The following is a 13,658-nucleotide window of genomic DNA, read 5'->3' on the forward strand; positions in this document are numbered from 1 at the left end:
TAATAATTCACACCCATGAATAACAGCCAGTTATGCATCAGTTGGTGACTGGCTGAGCATACAAGAGCCAATCAGGAACCACCCCTGCCACTCAGTTGCTGCCCTTACTAATGCCTGTCAGTCAGCTAGCCCAGTCTGCTGCCACCCATGTCAAAGTGATGCAGCCTAAAACTGCATCCAGAGCTACTCAAGGTCCTTTCTCCAAGACTGTCCTCAGTCTCACCCACGATAGTCAGCAGCCATACTGCAGCCACTGGAGCAGCAAGCATAGGAGCACTAGACCAGGCAAAGGAGGAAGACAGAAACTAAGGGAATGTGCAACTTCAACAACAACAATTTATATTTATATAGTGCCTTTAACACAGTCAAATATCCCAAGGTGCTTCACAGGAGCATTGTATGAGAAAGTATGACACTGAGCCACACAAGGAGATATTAGGTCAGATGACCAAAAGCTTGGTCAAAAATGTAGATTTTAAGGAGTGTCTTAAAGGAAGGAAGTGAGGTAGGGAGGTGGAGAGGCTGTAGGGAGGATACTTCAGAGCTTAGGGCCTAGGCAACTGAAGGCACGGCCACCAATGGTGGAGCAATTAAAAATGGGGTTACGCAAGAGGCCAGAGTTAGAGGACTGTAGATATTTCAGATGGTTGATTAATTTCAGAGGAGATTACAGAGCTATGGAGGGACAAGGCTATGAAGGGATTTGAAAACAAGGATGAGGATTTTATACTAAGATAAAAAGCAAAAAACTGCAGATGTTGGAAATCCAAAACAAAAACAAAAATACCTGGAAAAACTCAGCAGGTCTGGCAGCATCTGCGGAGAGGAGCACAGTTACCATTTCGTGTCCGCATGACTCTTCAACAGAACTAAGAAATGTCTACTGCATTCGTTGCTCCCAATGCGGTTTCCTCTGCATTGGAGAGACCAAACGCAGACTGGGTGACCGCTTTGCAGAACACCTTCGGTCTGTCCGCAAGCATTACCCAGACCTCCCTGTCGCTTGCCATTTCAACACTCCACCCTGCTCTCATGCCCACGTGTCCATCCTTGGCCTGCTGCATTGTTCCAGTGAAGTTCAATGCAAACTGGAGGAACAGCACCTCATCTTCCGACTAGGCATTTTACAGCCTTCCAGACTGAATATTGAGTTCAACAATTTTAGGTCATTAACTCTCTCCTCCATCCCTACCCCCTTTCTGATTTTTCTCCCTCCTTTTTGTTTTTTCCAATAATTTATATAGATTTTTCTTTTCCCACCTATTTCCATTATTTTTAAATGCATTTCCATCCATTGTTTTATCTCTACCTTTTAGCCTTTTTCGATTCCTTCACCCCACCCCACCCCCACTAGGGTATCTGTACCTTGCTCGTCCTGCTTTCTACCCTTAATTAGCACATTCCTGTAGATAATATCACCACCTTCAACACCTCTTTGTCCTTTTGTCTGTGACATCTTTTGGTTATCTCCAAAAAATTGGCCCTCTATCCAGCTCTTCTTGTCACCACCCCCCCACCCCTTAAACCAGCTTATATTTCACCTCTTTTCTATTTTTTCTTAGTTCTGTTGAAGAGTCGTGCAGACTCGAAACGTTAACTGTGCTCCTCTCCGCAGATGCTGCCAGATCTGCTGAGTTTTTCCAGGTACTTTTGTTTTTGTTGAGGATTTTATAATCAAGACATTACTTGACCGGGAGCCAGTGCAGGTCAGTGAACATGGGTGATAAGGTAACAGGACTTGCTGCAAGTTGAGACACAGGCAGCAGGATTTTGGATGACCTCAAGTTTATGGAGCCTAGAATGTAGGAGACCAGCCACAAGTGCATTGGAATAGTTGAGCCTAGAAGTAACAAAGGCACAAATAAGAGTTTCAGTCGCAGATGAGCAGAGACAAGGTGATATTACAGAGATGCAAATAGGCAGTCTTAATGTTGACGAGAATGTGAAGTCAGAAGCTCATCTCAGGATCAAATGTGAAACCAAGGTTGCAAACAGACCGGCTTAATCTCAGGGAGAGGGATAGAGTTGGTAGGCAGGGAGCGATATTTGGAGCAGGGACCAAAAACAATGTCTTCAGTGTTCCTAATATTTAATTGGAGGAAATTTCTGCACATCCAGAACTGGATGTTGGACAAACAGTCTGCTAATTTAGCAACAATGGGTAATTAGTTAAATTTTATATGAAGTATCGGATGGTTTGATTTATAAAGTTAGTTTGGAATATTTGTTTAATGGTGACTTTTATTTTATTGACGTGGCCAAGAGGAGACTGCAATGACCAGTAACATAGGGAAAGTAAAATGAGAGACTGCTGTCGAAAAGGAATTAGGGGGTTGCATTCATTGGTACTGCAGTCAGATGAGCTGATCGGGGACAGCCCAACCAGGAAGGATTTGTTGGTTACCAACTCCTCCTTTACCTCCTGTTCTACCTCAGCTGCTCGCCATATACTTGGTGGCTGTACCCTTACAATGGTGAGGTTGTCCAGGATACAGTACATGGTGACACATTGTGACTCGTGCTCTGGTGAGTACTGCAGGGCTCCTCCAGAATAATTCAGTGCACAAAAGCTTTGCTTAGGCACCTTCATGGTCTGCTCAATAACATTAATTGTGGCAACATGACTTTCGTTAGATACAAGCTGCTCACATGTGGGTGGGTCACAAATCAGAGTCATGACCAATATTTTTTTTTAGTTCTTTCATGGGATGTGGGTGTCGCTGGCAAGACCAGCAACGAATTGTTGCCCATCCCTAATTTACCCTTGAACTGAGTGGCTTGCTGAGCCATTTCAGAGGGCAGTTAAGAGTTAACCACATTGCTGTGGGTCTGGAGTCACATATAGGCCCGATGGCAGATTTCCTTCCCTAAAGGACATTAGTGAACCAGATGGGTTTTTAAAACAATCAGTGATAGTTCTATGGTCACTATTACTGAGACTAGCCTGCAATTCCAGATTTATTAATTGAATTTAAATTCCACCAGCTGCCCTGGCAGGATTTGAACCCTAATGAGCATTAGTCTGGGCCTTAGGATTACTAGTCCAGTGATATTACCACTATGCTACCATCTCTCCATGTTCATGTCACCAGTGGATAGCTCTTATCACCCAGTAGCCATCCCATGTTGGCTCAAATGCAGTGGGTACAGTCGACCACCACAGAATGAAGCCATCAAGCCTGCTGCTAGATTACTGGGCATTCCCCTGCATGATGGGCTGAGTTTAGTCACACGCCAGCTAGACATTGAGGGAATGGAGTCCCTCTGCAGTACACCTTAGAGTTTATCTGGGCTGCCTGCAAAGCGACATGTGTGCAGTCAGTGCCGCCCTGCACCATAGGGAAGACTGCAAGCCTGGAGAAGCTGTGTACTTACTCTGCAAGTTTCTCTCCGGCAATAGATGGTGACTTTTTTTCTTTTTAACTCTTTTGTGGAATGTGGGCATTGCTGGCTAGGCAAGTATTTATTACCCATCCCTAATTGCCCTTGAGAAGCTGGTGGTGAGCTGCCTTCTTGAACCTTGTAGGTACACCCACAGTGCTGTTAGGAAGGAAGTTTCAGGATTTTGACCCAGTGAAGGAACGGCAATATATTTCCAAGACAGGATGGCGAGTAACTTGGAGGGGAACTTGCAGGTGGTGGTGTTCCCATACATCTGCTGCCTTTGTCCTTCTAGGCGGTAGAGGGCATGGGTTTGGCTGACTTGCCAGCAGAATCCAGTCAATCCTTAACAGTCCGAATTAAAACTTCTTTATCAGCATTCGCATTCTCTTTACCACTGATCTCATTATTAATATTGTAACAGCCCAGTCCTGTCACATAGCCTTGTTTCATATCTGTTATTGTCCAAGTGAATTGTAGCACCTTGTATGGTTTTTTTTGGTGAGCTGGGTGTCTGACAGGCAGAGAAAGGCATCCCCATGTTTCATCTATCCAAGCCAAGCTAGCTGGGAAATCTACACATGCTGAATTTGTTTGGCCAGTATGGATGCCGTCCACTTTCCCCATAGGGACACAAGCTCAGGCAGTTCGGCAAAGCCAAGGTTTTAGGACTGTAAGATGTGTGCAGGAGTACTGGTTGGATTTTATCAGCCAAAACCAACCAATAATCAGTTCAGAGTATTGGTGAGCTTCCCATTGAGTAGGCAGCTAGGAAAACCCTACTCATTGTCAGGTTATCTGAATATCTGGAACCATGTAGGAAGAACCCCAGCTCCAGTGACAGATCAACTCGACCAGATTCTAGTTATATCCTATAGGTTGGCTGGTCAATCACCAACAGGCCCCTGGTTTACTGTGAACCTACATGCTACAGATAATGGATTATCAGGTGTACCACTGAGAGGTGACTTGGTTCCATGGCTAGGTGTGTCATCTTGGAACTGCCTCAACCCACAAAGCACCCACTGTAGCAACAGGTTGGCCATTAGACAACTGCCAAGCACATGTTTGAGTGCTCACCCTTTATCAAACAGGTAAGGGGAGTTCCCAACACATCTGAAACTACACGAATGATGTTTTCCAACCACCCAGAAGTAGCATTGGATGCTGCAAGTGGCAGCTCCCCAAATGAGTGAGAAAATCACCCTTGCATCCCAGTTGTGCTTTAAGGCCCCAGTTTTACTGGGCCTGGGGAGGTCTGTAAATCATTAAGTATCTTTAATAGAAAGTGAATGTGACTGGGAACCAGCTGCAGCTCCCTTGCATTACCAATCGATATGCCTACAGCTACTGTGTGCACTCAAATGGAATGGGTGAAATAAATTGAAATGTACTGACCTTGCAAACGAATAAAGCACCAAAGAGACTTCAAAGTGTAGTGCCCACATTTATCAAGTCAAGGATATAGGTTAAAAAGCAACCATCAGGCTTGTATCTGGAGCTTCAGAAATGAAACAATTAGTGAAAAGGAAATAAGCATGGTCATTAAAATTGGAGAAATTACACTTAAAGTACTATAAAGAGCTTCAATTTATTTTCAAGTTAGTCTGAATTTATGAACCTTGTCAAATTATTAAATGTCAAAAATGTATATTTACATTTACATTTAAATACAGTATAGCCATTCACAGAATGAGAAAAGCTGGCAAAATCATTTTTTTCTTTCAAAATATTCTCCCCAGGTTCGTGCTAGCACATAGTTTCATTGCCTCCAACCCACTGTTACAATCCAAGGCTCTTCTCAATTCCTCTTATTCATGTTAACTCTTAAAGGAGGTGCAGGAACAGAGGGACCTCAGTGTATATGTACATAAGCATTTGAAGATGGCAGGGCATGTTGAGAGGGCAGCTAATAAAGTATATAGCATATTAGGCTTTATTAATAGGGGCATTGAGTACAAGAGTAAGGAGGTCATGTTGAACTTGTATAAAACACTAGTTAGGCCTCATTTGGAGTACTGCATCTGGTTCTGGGTGTCATACTTGAGGAAGGATGTGAAGGCTTTGGAGAGAATACAGAGGAGATTCACAAGAATAATTCCAGGGATGAAGAACTGCAGCTATGAGGATAGATTGGAGACGTTAGGACTGTTTTCCTTGGAGAAAAGAAGGCTGAGAGGAGACTTGATAGAGATATTCAAGCTCCTGAGGGATAGGGACAGGATAAATAGTGAGAAACTGTTCCCACTCAAGAGAACATCGAGAACTAGAGGGCACAGATTCAAAATAATTGGCAAAAGGAGTAATAGTGGTGTGAGGAAAAATTTTTTCACCCAAAGGGTGGTTGGAGTCTGGAACGAACTTCCTGAGTGGGTGGTGGGCAGGTTCGATTGAAACATTCAAAAGGGAATTAGATTGCTATCTGAAGAGAAAGAATGTGCAAGGTTACAGGGATAAGGTCGGGGAGTGTGGCTAGGTAGAATGCTTTTTCAGAGAACCAGTGCAGACTTGTTGGGCCGAATGGCCTCCTTCTGCACTGTAAAGATTCTGTGATTCTGATGTTCAAAGCAAAATTGGCCAAAAAATGCAGGCTTTGATAGAGATGCCCTCATTCTGAAAATTAATGTATTAAAAAAAGTACCGCTAAGGTGTACATTAGAGATCATACAGCCACTAACTGTTCTCTGGATTTCTCCAGTGGAAACCATGACATTGACAGGCCTTATGGAATCTATTAGTCAGATTTATTGCAAGAAGTAAAATTATACAGAAGCAATAATGAATCAGCAGCTAGAATGCAACATGCACCGTATTTAAAAATATTTGCTTCAAAACAATAAAAACTCTGAGCAGTTCTTTTTCTTTCACTGCAAAGCCAGAATTTGTTGCCTTAATTGTACTTGATCTGAGTGGCTTGCTTGGTCATTTCAGATGGCTGTTAAGAGTCAACCACATACATTGCTGTACAGTCACATGTAGGCCAGAGCAGGGGCATCAATGAACTGGATGTTTCTTTTTTACAACAACTGATAACAGCTTCATAGCCACCATTACTGATACCTAGCTTTATGTTCCAGATTTTTACTAATTGAACTTAAATTCCACCTGCTACCATGGTGGGATTTGATCCCATTTCCCCTGGAGGTATTAGCCTGCGTTTCTGAATTATTAGTCTAATGACAATACCACTATGCCACCATCTCACTACTATCTTTCACATTTGAATCCATGATAACAAGCTTAAATGTGACACAGGCTTCCTGTCAGCTTTTAACACATTTGGTGGCACGCCAAGGTAGAAAAACTGAAGAACAGAAAACAATATTTCTCACGTAGATTGGATGTCCAAGCTTCAAAAGGAACTACTTTTAAAACATTCTTCCCAATTAATCAAATCTGATCTACCTAAACTATTTCCTGCAGTGACAGATTAGAACCACAACCTCCTTCAGTATTCAGTTTTGTTAAACAAGAGTTGTTGCAACAAGATTCAGATCCTAGGCAGTGCATTTATCTAACTACTTATTACTCAGGAATTAATCACATATTTTTAACAATGTAGCTAACAGGGACAATTAAATACATCATTGATATGCAATCCTTCCAGACAAAAGTGTGTATTATGTTTTGCCTGCTGACTCTCAAGATAATACTATTGCACTATAAGGGCCATCATGTTCAACCTGTCTTCATTCACCTTCCAAATATGCAGAAATTCCATGAGTTACTTAATAGTGAGCTTGAATCATGGGATGCTGAGGCTAATTGTGCTACCCATACTCTCATCCCATAACCATGGGAAACAAACCTAAGCAACCTGGTCTGTTGGCAAAGTGCCACATGTGGCAGCTTTTCATTAACTATAAGCCATTTGACAGCCAGGCGCTCTGTACCTGATGCTGTCTAATTCTAAAGTGGGAGAAGCGTGAGTGCTGAAGTGTGCGCATGTACGGGGTTACACTCAGTGAAAGCTCTCTGAAAGTACAGAGCTGCCTCAGGGAGCTGAAAATTTTTAGCATTAAAACTAAAGATTTCAAAAATAAGGAAAACATGTCCCCTCATGTAACTCCTGTCACATGAGCAGGGACATGTTAAAAATGAGTTTTAAAAATTGTTATTGTTTTTTTTATTTACTATCCGATACCCCATCCCACCCGTGGATGGAGAGGCAGAGAAAAATTCAATTTAATTAATTGATTCAAGGCCTTAATAGGCCTCTTAATTGTCGGAGGGCGTGCTGCCGCACTCTCGCTCGCACCTGCCGAGTGAAATATCGCAAGAGTGCGCGATGACGTCAGGAGACTCGGCCGATGTCATTGCACATTATTTCACTCCTGTTCGGGGCGGGCGCATGCCCGCCCATGGGGCGAAAAATTCTGCCCTATGTATATTTTTACTGCTGTTTCCTAATCATTCCTTGAATTTTGATCCACTACAACTATTGCACAGCTTTCCCTCTGTGTCTTCTGTACCTAAGCACAAAGTGAGCCAGAGCCCTTATTGCATTAATAATAATTTTATGTCTTTTGATTGTGAGTTTAGTTGTGAGGTTCTGAAGTTATTCTTAGTACAAGTGAATCTGCTTATTCTTTAAAAAGTGAAATCCTTTTCGTCAAGGGGTTGAACAGTTTTATTACTGAAACAGGAGCCCAGTCGTAGCCTTTGTTTTACTGCATCTGATCAGAGTGAAAGATCCGCTCCTTTAAGAACGAGTTGGTTTTATTGAAAAAGGGTACAAGCTGGACTAACAGGTATAGCAAAATTCAAGCATTTGAGAATTAGCCGTTTATCTGTATACAAGATATGAGGGACACCACTTTTGGAGAATAAAAACGTTTCCATATGTCTTATTAGTAATGAAATAACAGTACAAAAATAATTGAGGTTGAAAATGACTGTCTTTACATAGGCAATGTAACTGCATTCGAAAACAAGAATGTCAGAACAGGTTGAGTAGTTTAATGGGAAAGGAGGCTATGAATACTATGTGTGTTTTCTGTAATTAGGTACAGCTTCCGGACTCCTCCTCGACTCGAATTTAAGGTACGACCCAAGCTGGGTGAACGGGAAGTAACCTTCACACATGTGACTGAGTGGATTGAGAAGAAATTGCAGCATGAATTTCAGGTGGGAAGGAATTGCAAGGCATTTCTGTCTGTTAACAGGAACCTGATGTTTTAACAGTCTGAGGGCTGAGGTGACGTTTAAAATCATTTATTCTTTAGAATTTGGCAGCAGGAAGGAGCCGGATTCAGCCCATAACGTTAATGCCAATTCTCTGAAAAAATAATCTATTTAGTTCTGTTTCTCTGCTCTTTCTCCAAACTCTTTTAATTACTTGTTCCTTTTCAGATTATTATCTACTTCTCTTTCAAATCCATTCTTCTGCCTTCAGTACAGTTTGGTAGTATTTTTTATTCATTCATGGGGTGTGGGCGTCACTGGCTAGGCCAGCATTTGTTATCCATCCCTAATTGCCCTTGAGAAGGTGGTGGTGAGCTGCCTTCTTGAACTGCTGCAGTCCCTGTGGTGTAGGTACACCCACAGTGCTATTAGGGTAGTTGTGCAATCCCTGTCCCAACAACCGTCTCTGAGAAAAAATTCTCCTAGCTGCTTAATTTTGCTCTTTTGATGATGATGCTAAGTTTTGCCCTTTGTATTGGTTGACACGTCTGTACAGAAAGTTGTCGTCGGCTGCCACTCAATTCGAGGATGACGTCTACTCAGGGTTGTGAGTTTCTGCCACGGGTCTTCATGTGACCGAATAGGTCAATTCTTGACCTGAGATCTTTGGGTACATGGGGCAGGATGTCCCACAAGGTGGTGGGATCCTGAGTGCAGGATTTGCTTCCTGTTCTTTCCCTCTCTGCTGTCGCTGTGCCTCAGTCATTAAGACGTTGGGCCTCAACACGTGATGCAGCTTGATGGACATGTTGTCGCCATTCTGAGCGATTAGTAGAAAGCTCCTCAATGTCAGTGCTGTCATTCATCAAGGAGAGCTTCAGAGTGTCTTTAAGTGCTCTTTCCCTGGAATTCTGGCCATTTAAGAGTTGAGAAAACAGGACCTGGTGGGGGAGCAGATTTTCTGTCATCTGGACCATCAAAGTTGACATTACAGGAGTTCTGCAGGAGTGGAAAGTGCACTGCACATAGTGAGACAAGTTAAACCCTTTACATAGGAAAAAACAGGTCACTCAGCCCAAACAATCAGTCTTGGTGTTTAATTTCCGGGAGAGCAAATAGACCTAATCACATGTACTCACCCTGCTCCCATCTTACATTATTCCTTACATCCACTGATTCAATCTAATTTTGAATGATGACTTATCTTACAGAAGGGAAAGGGATAATTGAAAGATAGGCTATGATGGACCAAAGATCTTGTCATGCCTGAGATACTTTACTATGGTATTATGTAGTAATAGGCACGTCCCATGAATTAAAGTTTGTTTTCTGTAATCCTAATCCAGTGAATGTTTTTAATTACAGAAAGTTTTTGTGATGCCAAATATGGACGATGTCTATATTCCCATCATGCACTCTGGCCTCAATAAACCAGACCAATCCAAGCAATCTCCAGGGGAAGTCACTGCAGAAGCATCCTTTGATTCTACAGACAGATTCTAAGAACTGGTTCTTGGAAATGGCAAGAAAGTTTCGGGAATGGTGATTTTATTTTTCTACTGAAGTCTGCCAAGAAAAGTCGTTTTTTTTCCCCGCTGCCCACTATGCTTGCAAAGTACAAATGGAGCACCAAATCTGACCAAACAGGCTCCTTTTTGAATTTCTGCCATCTTTGGTACATGTTCTTTGGTAGCTATGTATGTGTGAATGGTTCCTTCATATGTAACATTCAGAATGTATTGTGAGGCACTAAATAGAGAGTTAGTACTTGCAGCATCCGAGTTTATTCCAGAGGATTTCCATTGTGTATTTTCCTACCTGAAATGTATCCCTTTCCTTCCCTCTGCTCCTGACAGTGGTGATTTATGCAGGGCATCGAGTACCATGGATACCAGGAGCCCTACAGTTTTTATCTCAGGTGTCCGTTTTTTCTTGTGTCACATCGAATATTGATATAAAAGCAAAATACTGCAGATGCTGGAAATCTGAAATAAAAACCGAAGGTGCAGGTAAAGCAGGTTTGGCAGCATTGAAAGTTCTTTCACAGATTGGCTCCCACGCTGCCTACATTACAACTGTGACTACGCTTCAAAGTTACTTCATTTGCATGAAACGTTTTGGGACACCTTGAGGGTGTGAAAGGTAATTGCAAGTGTTTCTTTTTAACTTAACCATGAAGAGTTTCATAACTTCTGTATTCACCCAACACATACACCTACCCACCCACACACACTGTCCAAGAGAGGTGACAGGATGCCAGTCAACCCTCAATTGCTTATCCTCCCTTGACCCAGAGGTTTTTTAGTCACCATTCAGGAATTGGTGCCAATTGTTGCTATTTTTAGTTAGCACAGTCTCAATGTATTTAGCCTCTGATGGGTGATTTTAAATGCTTTCAAGGGAAAGAAAAGGATAAGAATTATTACTTAAAATCTATAAACTTATTTGCAATTTTTAATGATTTAATGCTAAATTTATAGATCTCGAAGGAGTTTATCTTGAATCCTTCTCCAGAACAAAAATAAACCTTTTCCAGAACATTCTCCATCCTTCTCCAGAACAAAAATAAACCTTCGCTTCTCCTGTTCCTTATGCTTTAACTCTTCGTGCCCAGTTTCTGATGGGTGGAATCAATTTACCCACTTTGTCTGCTGAGTTCTGATTTTAAAATACCTGGGTTTTTCAGGTCTACAAGATCGCTGCGCAAGTCAGGCCTAGCGAGTGGTCAGTGGGTGGCCCAGCTAGGAAAACAGGGAAGGAAACAGTGTAAAGCCAAGCTGCCTTGAGGAAGCCTGCTGGGCCCAAAGTATGTGTTGGAATGGGGAAGAACAGGGCTACTGGGGCAGTGTATAAGCTAAGTTTTAAACTTTCCTTTGTGGGACCAGGAGGATTATGAGTACTCCTCTGGGTCCCACAAGGGAAGTATAGGCTTCTCCTGTGTGGACTCGGCAACCCCGCCACCAAACTCCACTACCCCTTCATCACGTCCCAAAGCACTGATTGCTCCAGAACACCCAGCCTCCTCCATTTCAGCACTTATTTGGACTCAGAGGCGCTTAATGGTATGCTAATTGTACTATTAAGGTTAAGGATATACAGGTGGAGGGCATTGATTGATTCAGTACCTTGAGCACATGTAAAGACAGTCTGCCTTCCACGACCGGTTGGCACCACAGGGGGCTGGAATGCATCATCAGCCCCAGGAACACCATTCTAATTTAATTTTCTAAGTTTCCTTTGAAGTTTTGTTTTTGTTACATTGCCCCATCAGGGGCTGTCACCCCATTAATTTTCTATTTTATTGATTTATCATTTTGTTTTAAAAGAGCATACTAAGAGAGACTGCCTTCCACAACTGGTGGGCACCGCGGAGGCTGGAGTTCATCATCAGCCCCGGAACAACCGTTTTAATTTAATCAGCTAAGTTTCCTTTTATTTTTGTTACAGTGCCCCATAAAGGCCCGTCACCCCTTTTATCAGTTCATTTTTATTGATTTATTGGTTTTCAAAAAGAACATTTAAAGAGACACTTATCAGTCCCAGAAACAACATTTTAATTTAATTATATAAGATAACTTTGAAGTTTTATCTTTTATTACAGTGCCCCTTTAATTTGCTAAATAGCCTATTTTATTTTATCGGTATACTCAAGAGTATAAAGAGAGACTTAAGCAAATTCCCACACCAACCCGGACTCCCTGAATGGAATGGCTCATTAGTTAATTGGGTTAATTGTTCTGGGATACTGCATGTTGGTTAGTGGAGGGAGGCAGACATTTGTAATGTAGCATTCTGTAAATAAATCTGGTATTAAGTAAAAGATTGGCGTCTGGTTTCCTACGTTACCATCTGACTTCAGAATGAATTAACAGAGGCCACCTCCAGGCAACTCAGCTTTTCACGGTTTCCCTCCTTTATTTCCCTGCTGTTTGCCACTAAATTCAGCTGGGCCATCCACTGCTACTCCCAGACGGTCTGACCACTTGCTAGGCCTCTTCTCAGGCCAGGAGTTGAAATTCCCACCCAAACTCCAGTCTCATTTTCCTCCTCATGATATTTGTGATGCAAAATGAAGCATAATTTTTAGATTGGGCATCTGAGTGCCCAAGATGCATGGAAACCTACGAATATGCTTAAGAGCCTCAAAGTTGCTGAGCAATCCACTTAAATTGGCTGATAATGGAGGGAACTCTCCCTCTGTCTCCAAACAAATGCAGTCAACTTACTGAAGCCCAGAGAACTTTAGGACAAGTTGATAAGAGACTAGGTTGAAAGAACATCAAGCATTCATGTAGATTCTGATGGCGCTTAAACAACATAAATCCCACAGTTTACCAGTAAAAAGATTATCTTCCAGCATTATCTGCAGCCAAGTGATCTGAATCCTCCCACCAGGATCTGTGGATTGCAGGCGCAGTATGGAAGGGTGTCATCAAATTTTTGTCAAATTCGGCTGCAAAAGCTATTCTGCGCTCCCATCTCCACCCCACCCCCACAACCCACCCCACCCCCTGTGGACTGAAAGATCTGCTTTGGTGCACACATTTCTATTTCATCGCAGAAATAAAAACACACTGGCAGCAGGAATTTACCAGAACGCAGACTTAGTAAAGTGATTTATGCTTTGTTGAAATGGAATAGCCCAAGTTCAGATGAGCTTAGTGGTGGGATTTGTGCTCATTCTAAGCCACCGTACATATTCATCAAGAACGCCTGCATGATAAATGACCTGCCAGAAAGTCAGAGTGCAGGGGCTATTTTTAAAATGATTGTCTACCCTAAATATTCATGTAACTATTTATAATACTTTATTGGACAGCTTCTTCTGTTACAAAGGATAGAAATGTGATATTGTAAACCCTTTGCATTTTTGGTACAAACTGAAAACACTTTCCCTCTTTTGTTGATGCATGTCACAGTATTTGTACAATGAAATGTTTTGCCTATTTATCATGTCTTCTTTATTGAAATATGAGAATAACAAGCCACCGTGTTAAGTGCAATAATCCTGATTAAGTCACTGGTACAGTAATAGCATTTTTTAAAGAATTCTCTTCGTATTAGTGGTCTACCGCCAAAAGACATTTGTGTAAGGAAAGATGGTTGACAGGCGTGCATGTTTTTTTTTAAATAAAACGAAAAGTTATTTGTGC

General features: G+C 42.1%; 1 protein-coding gene across 2 annotated transcripts in view; it reads left to right on the forward strand.

Annotated features, from left to right (window-relative positions):
* tex2l (testis expressed 2, like) overlaps nucleotides 1-13,658 on the forward strand; it is a 134,821-nt gene extending 121,163 nt beyond the window's left edge. For both annotated transcript variants that reach the window (XM_078558666.1, XM_078558667.1), the window contains exons 11-12: nucleotides 8,388-8,508; nucleotides 9,871-13,658. In XM_078558666.1, the coding sequence (XP_078414792.1) occupies nucleotides 8,388-8,508; nucleotides 9,871-10,008 (259 nt within the window). In that variant the 3' untranslated portion in view covers nucleotides 10,009-13,658. The remainder of the gene's footprint in view (nucleotides 1-8,387; nucleotides 8,509-9,870) is intronic.

Source organism: Cetorhinus maximus, chromosome 15 (assembly GCF_964194155.1).
Source record: "Cetorhinus maximus chromosome 15, sCetMax3.hap1.1, whole genome shotgun sequence".
NCBI lineage: Eukaryota > Metazoa > Chordata > Chondrichthyes > Lamniformes > Cetorhinidae > Cetorhinus > Cetorhinus maximus.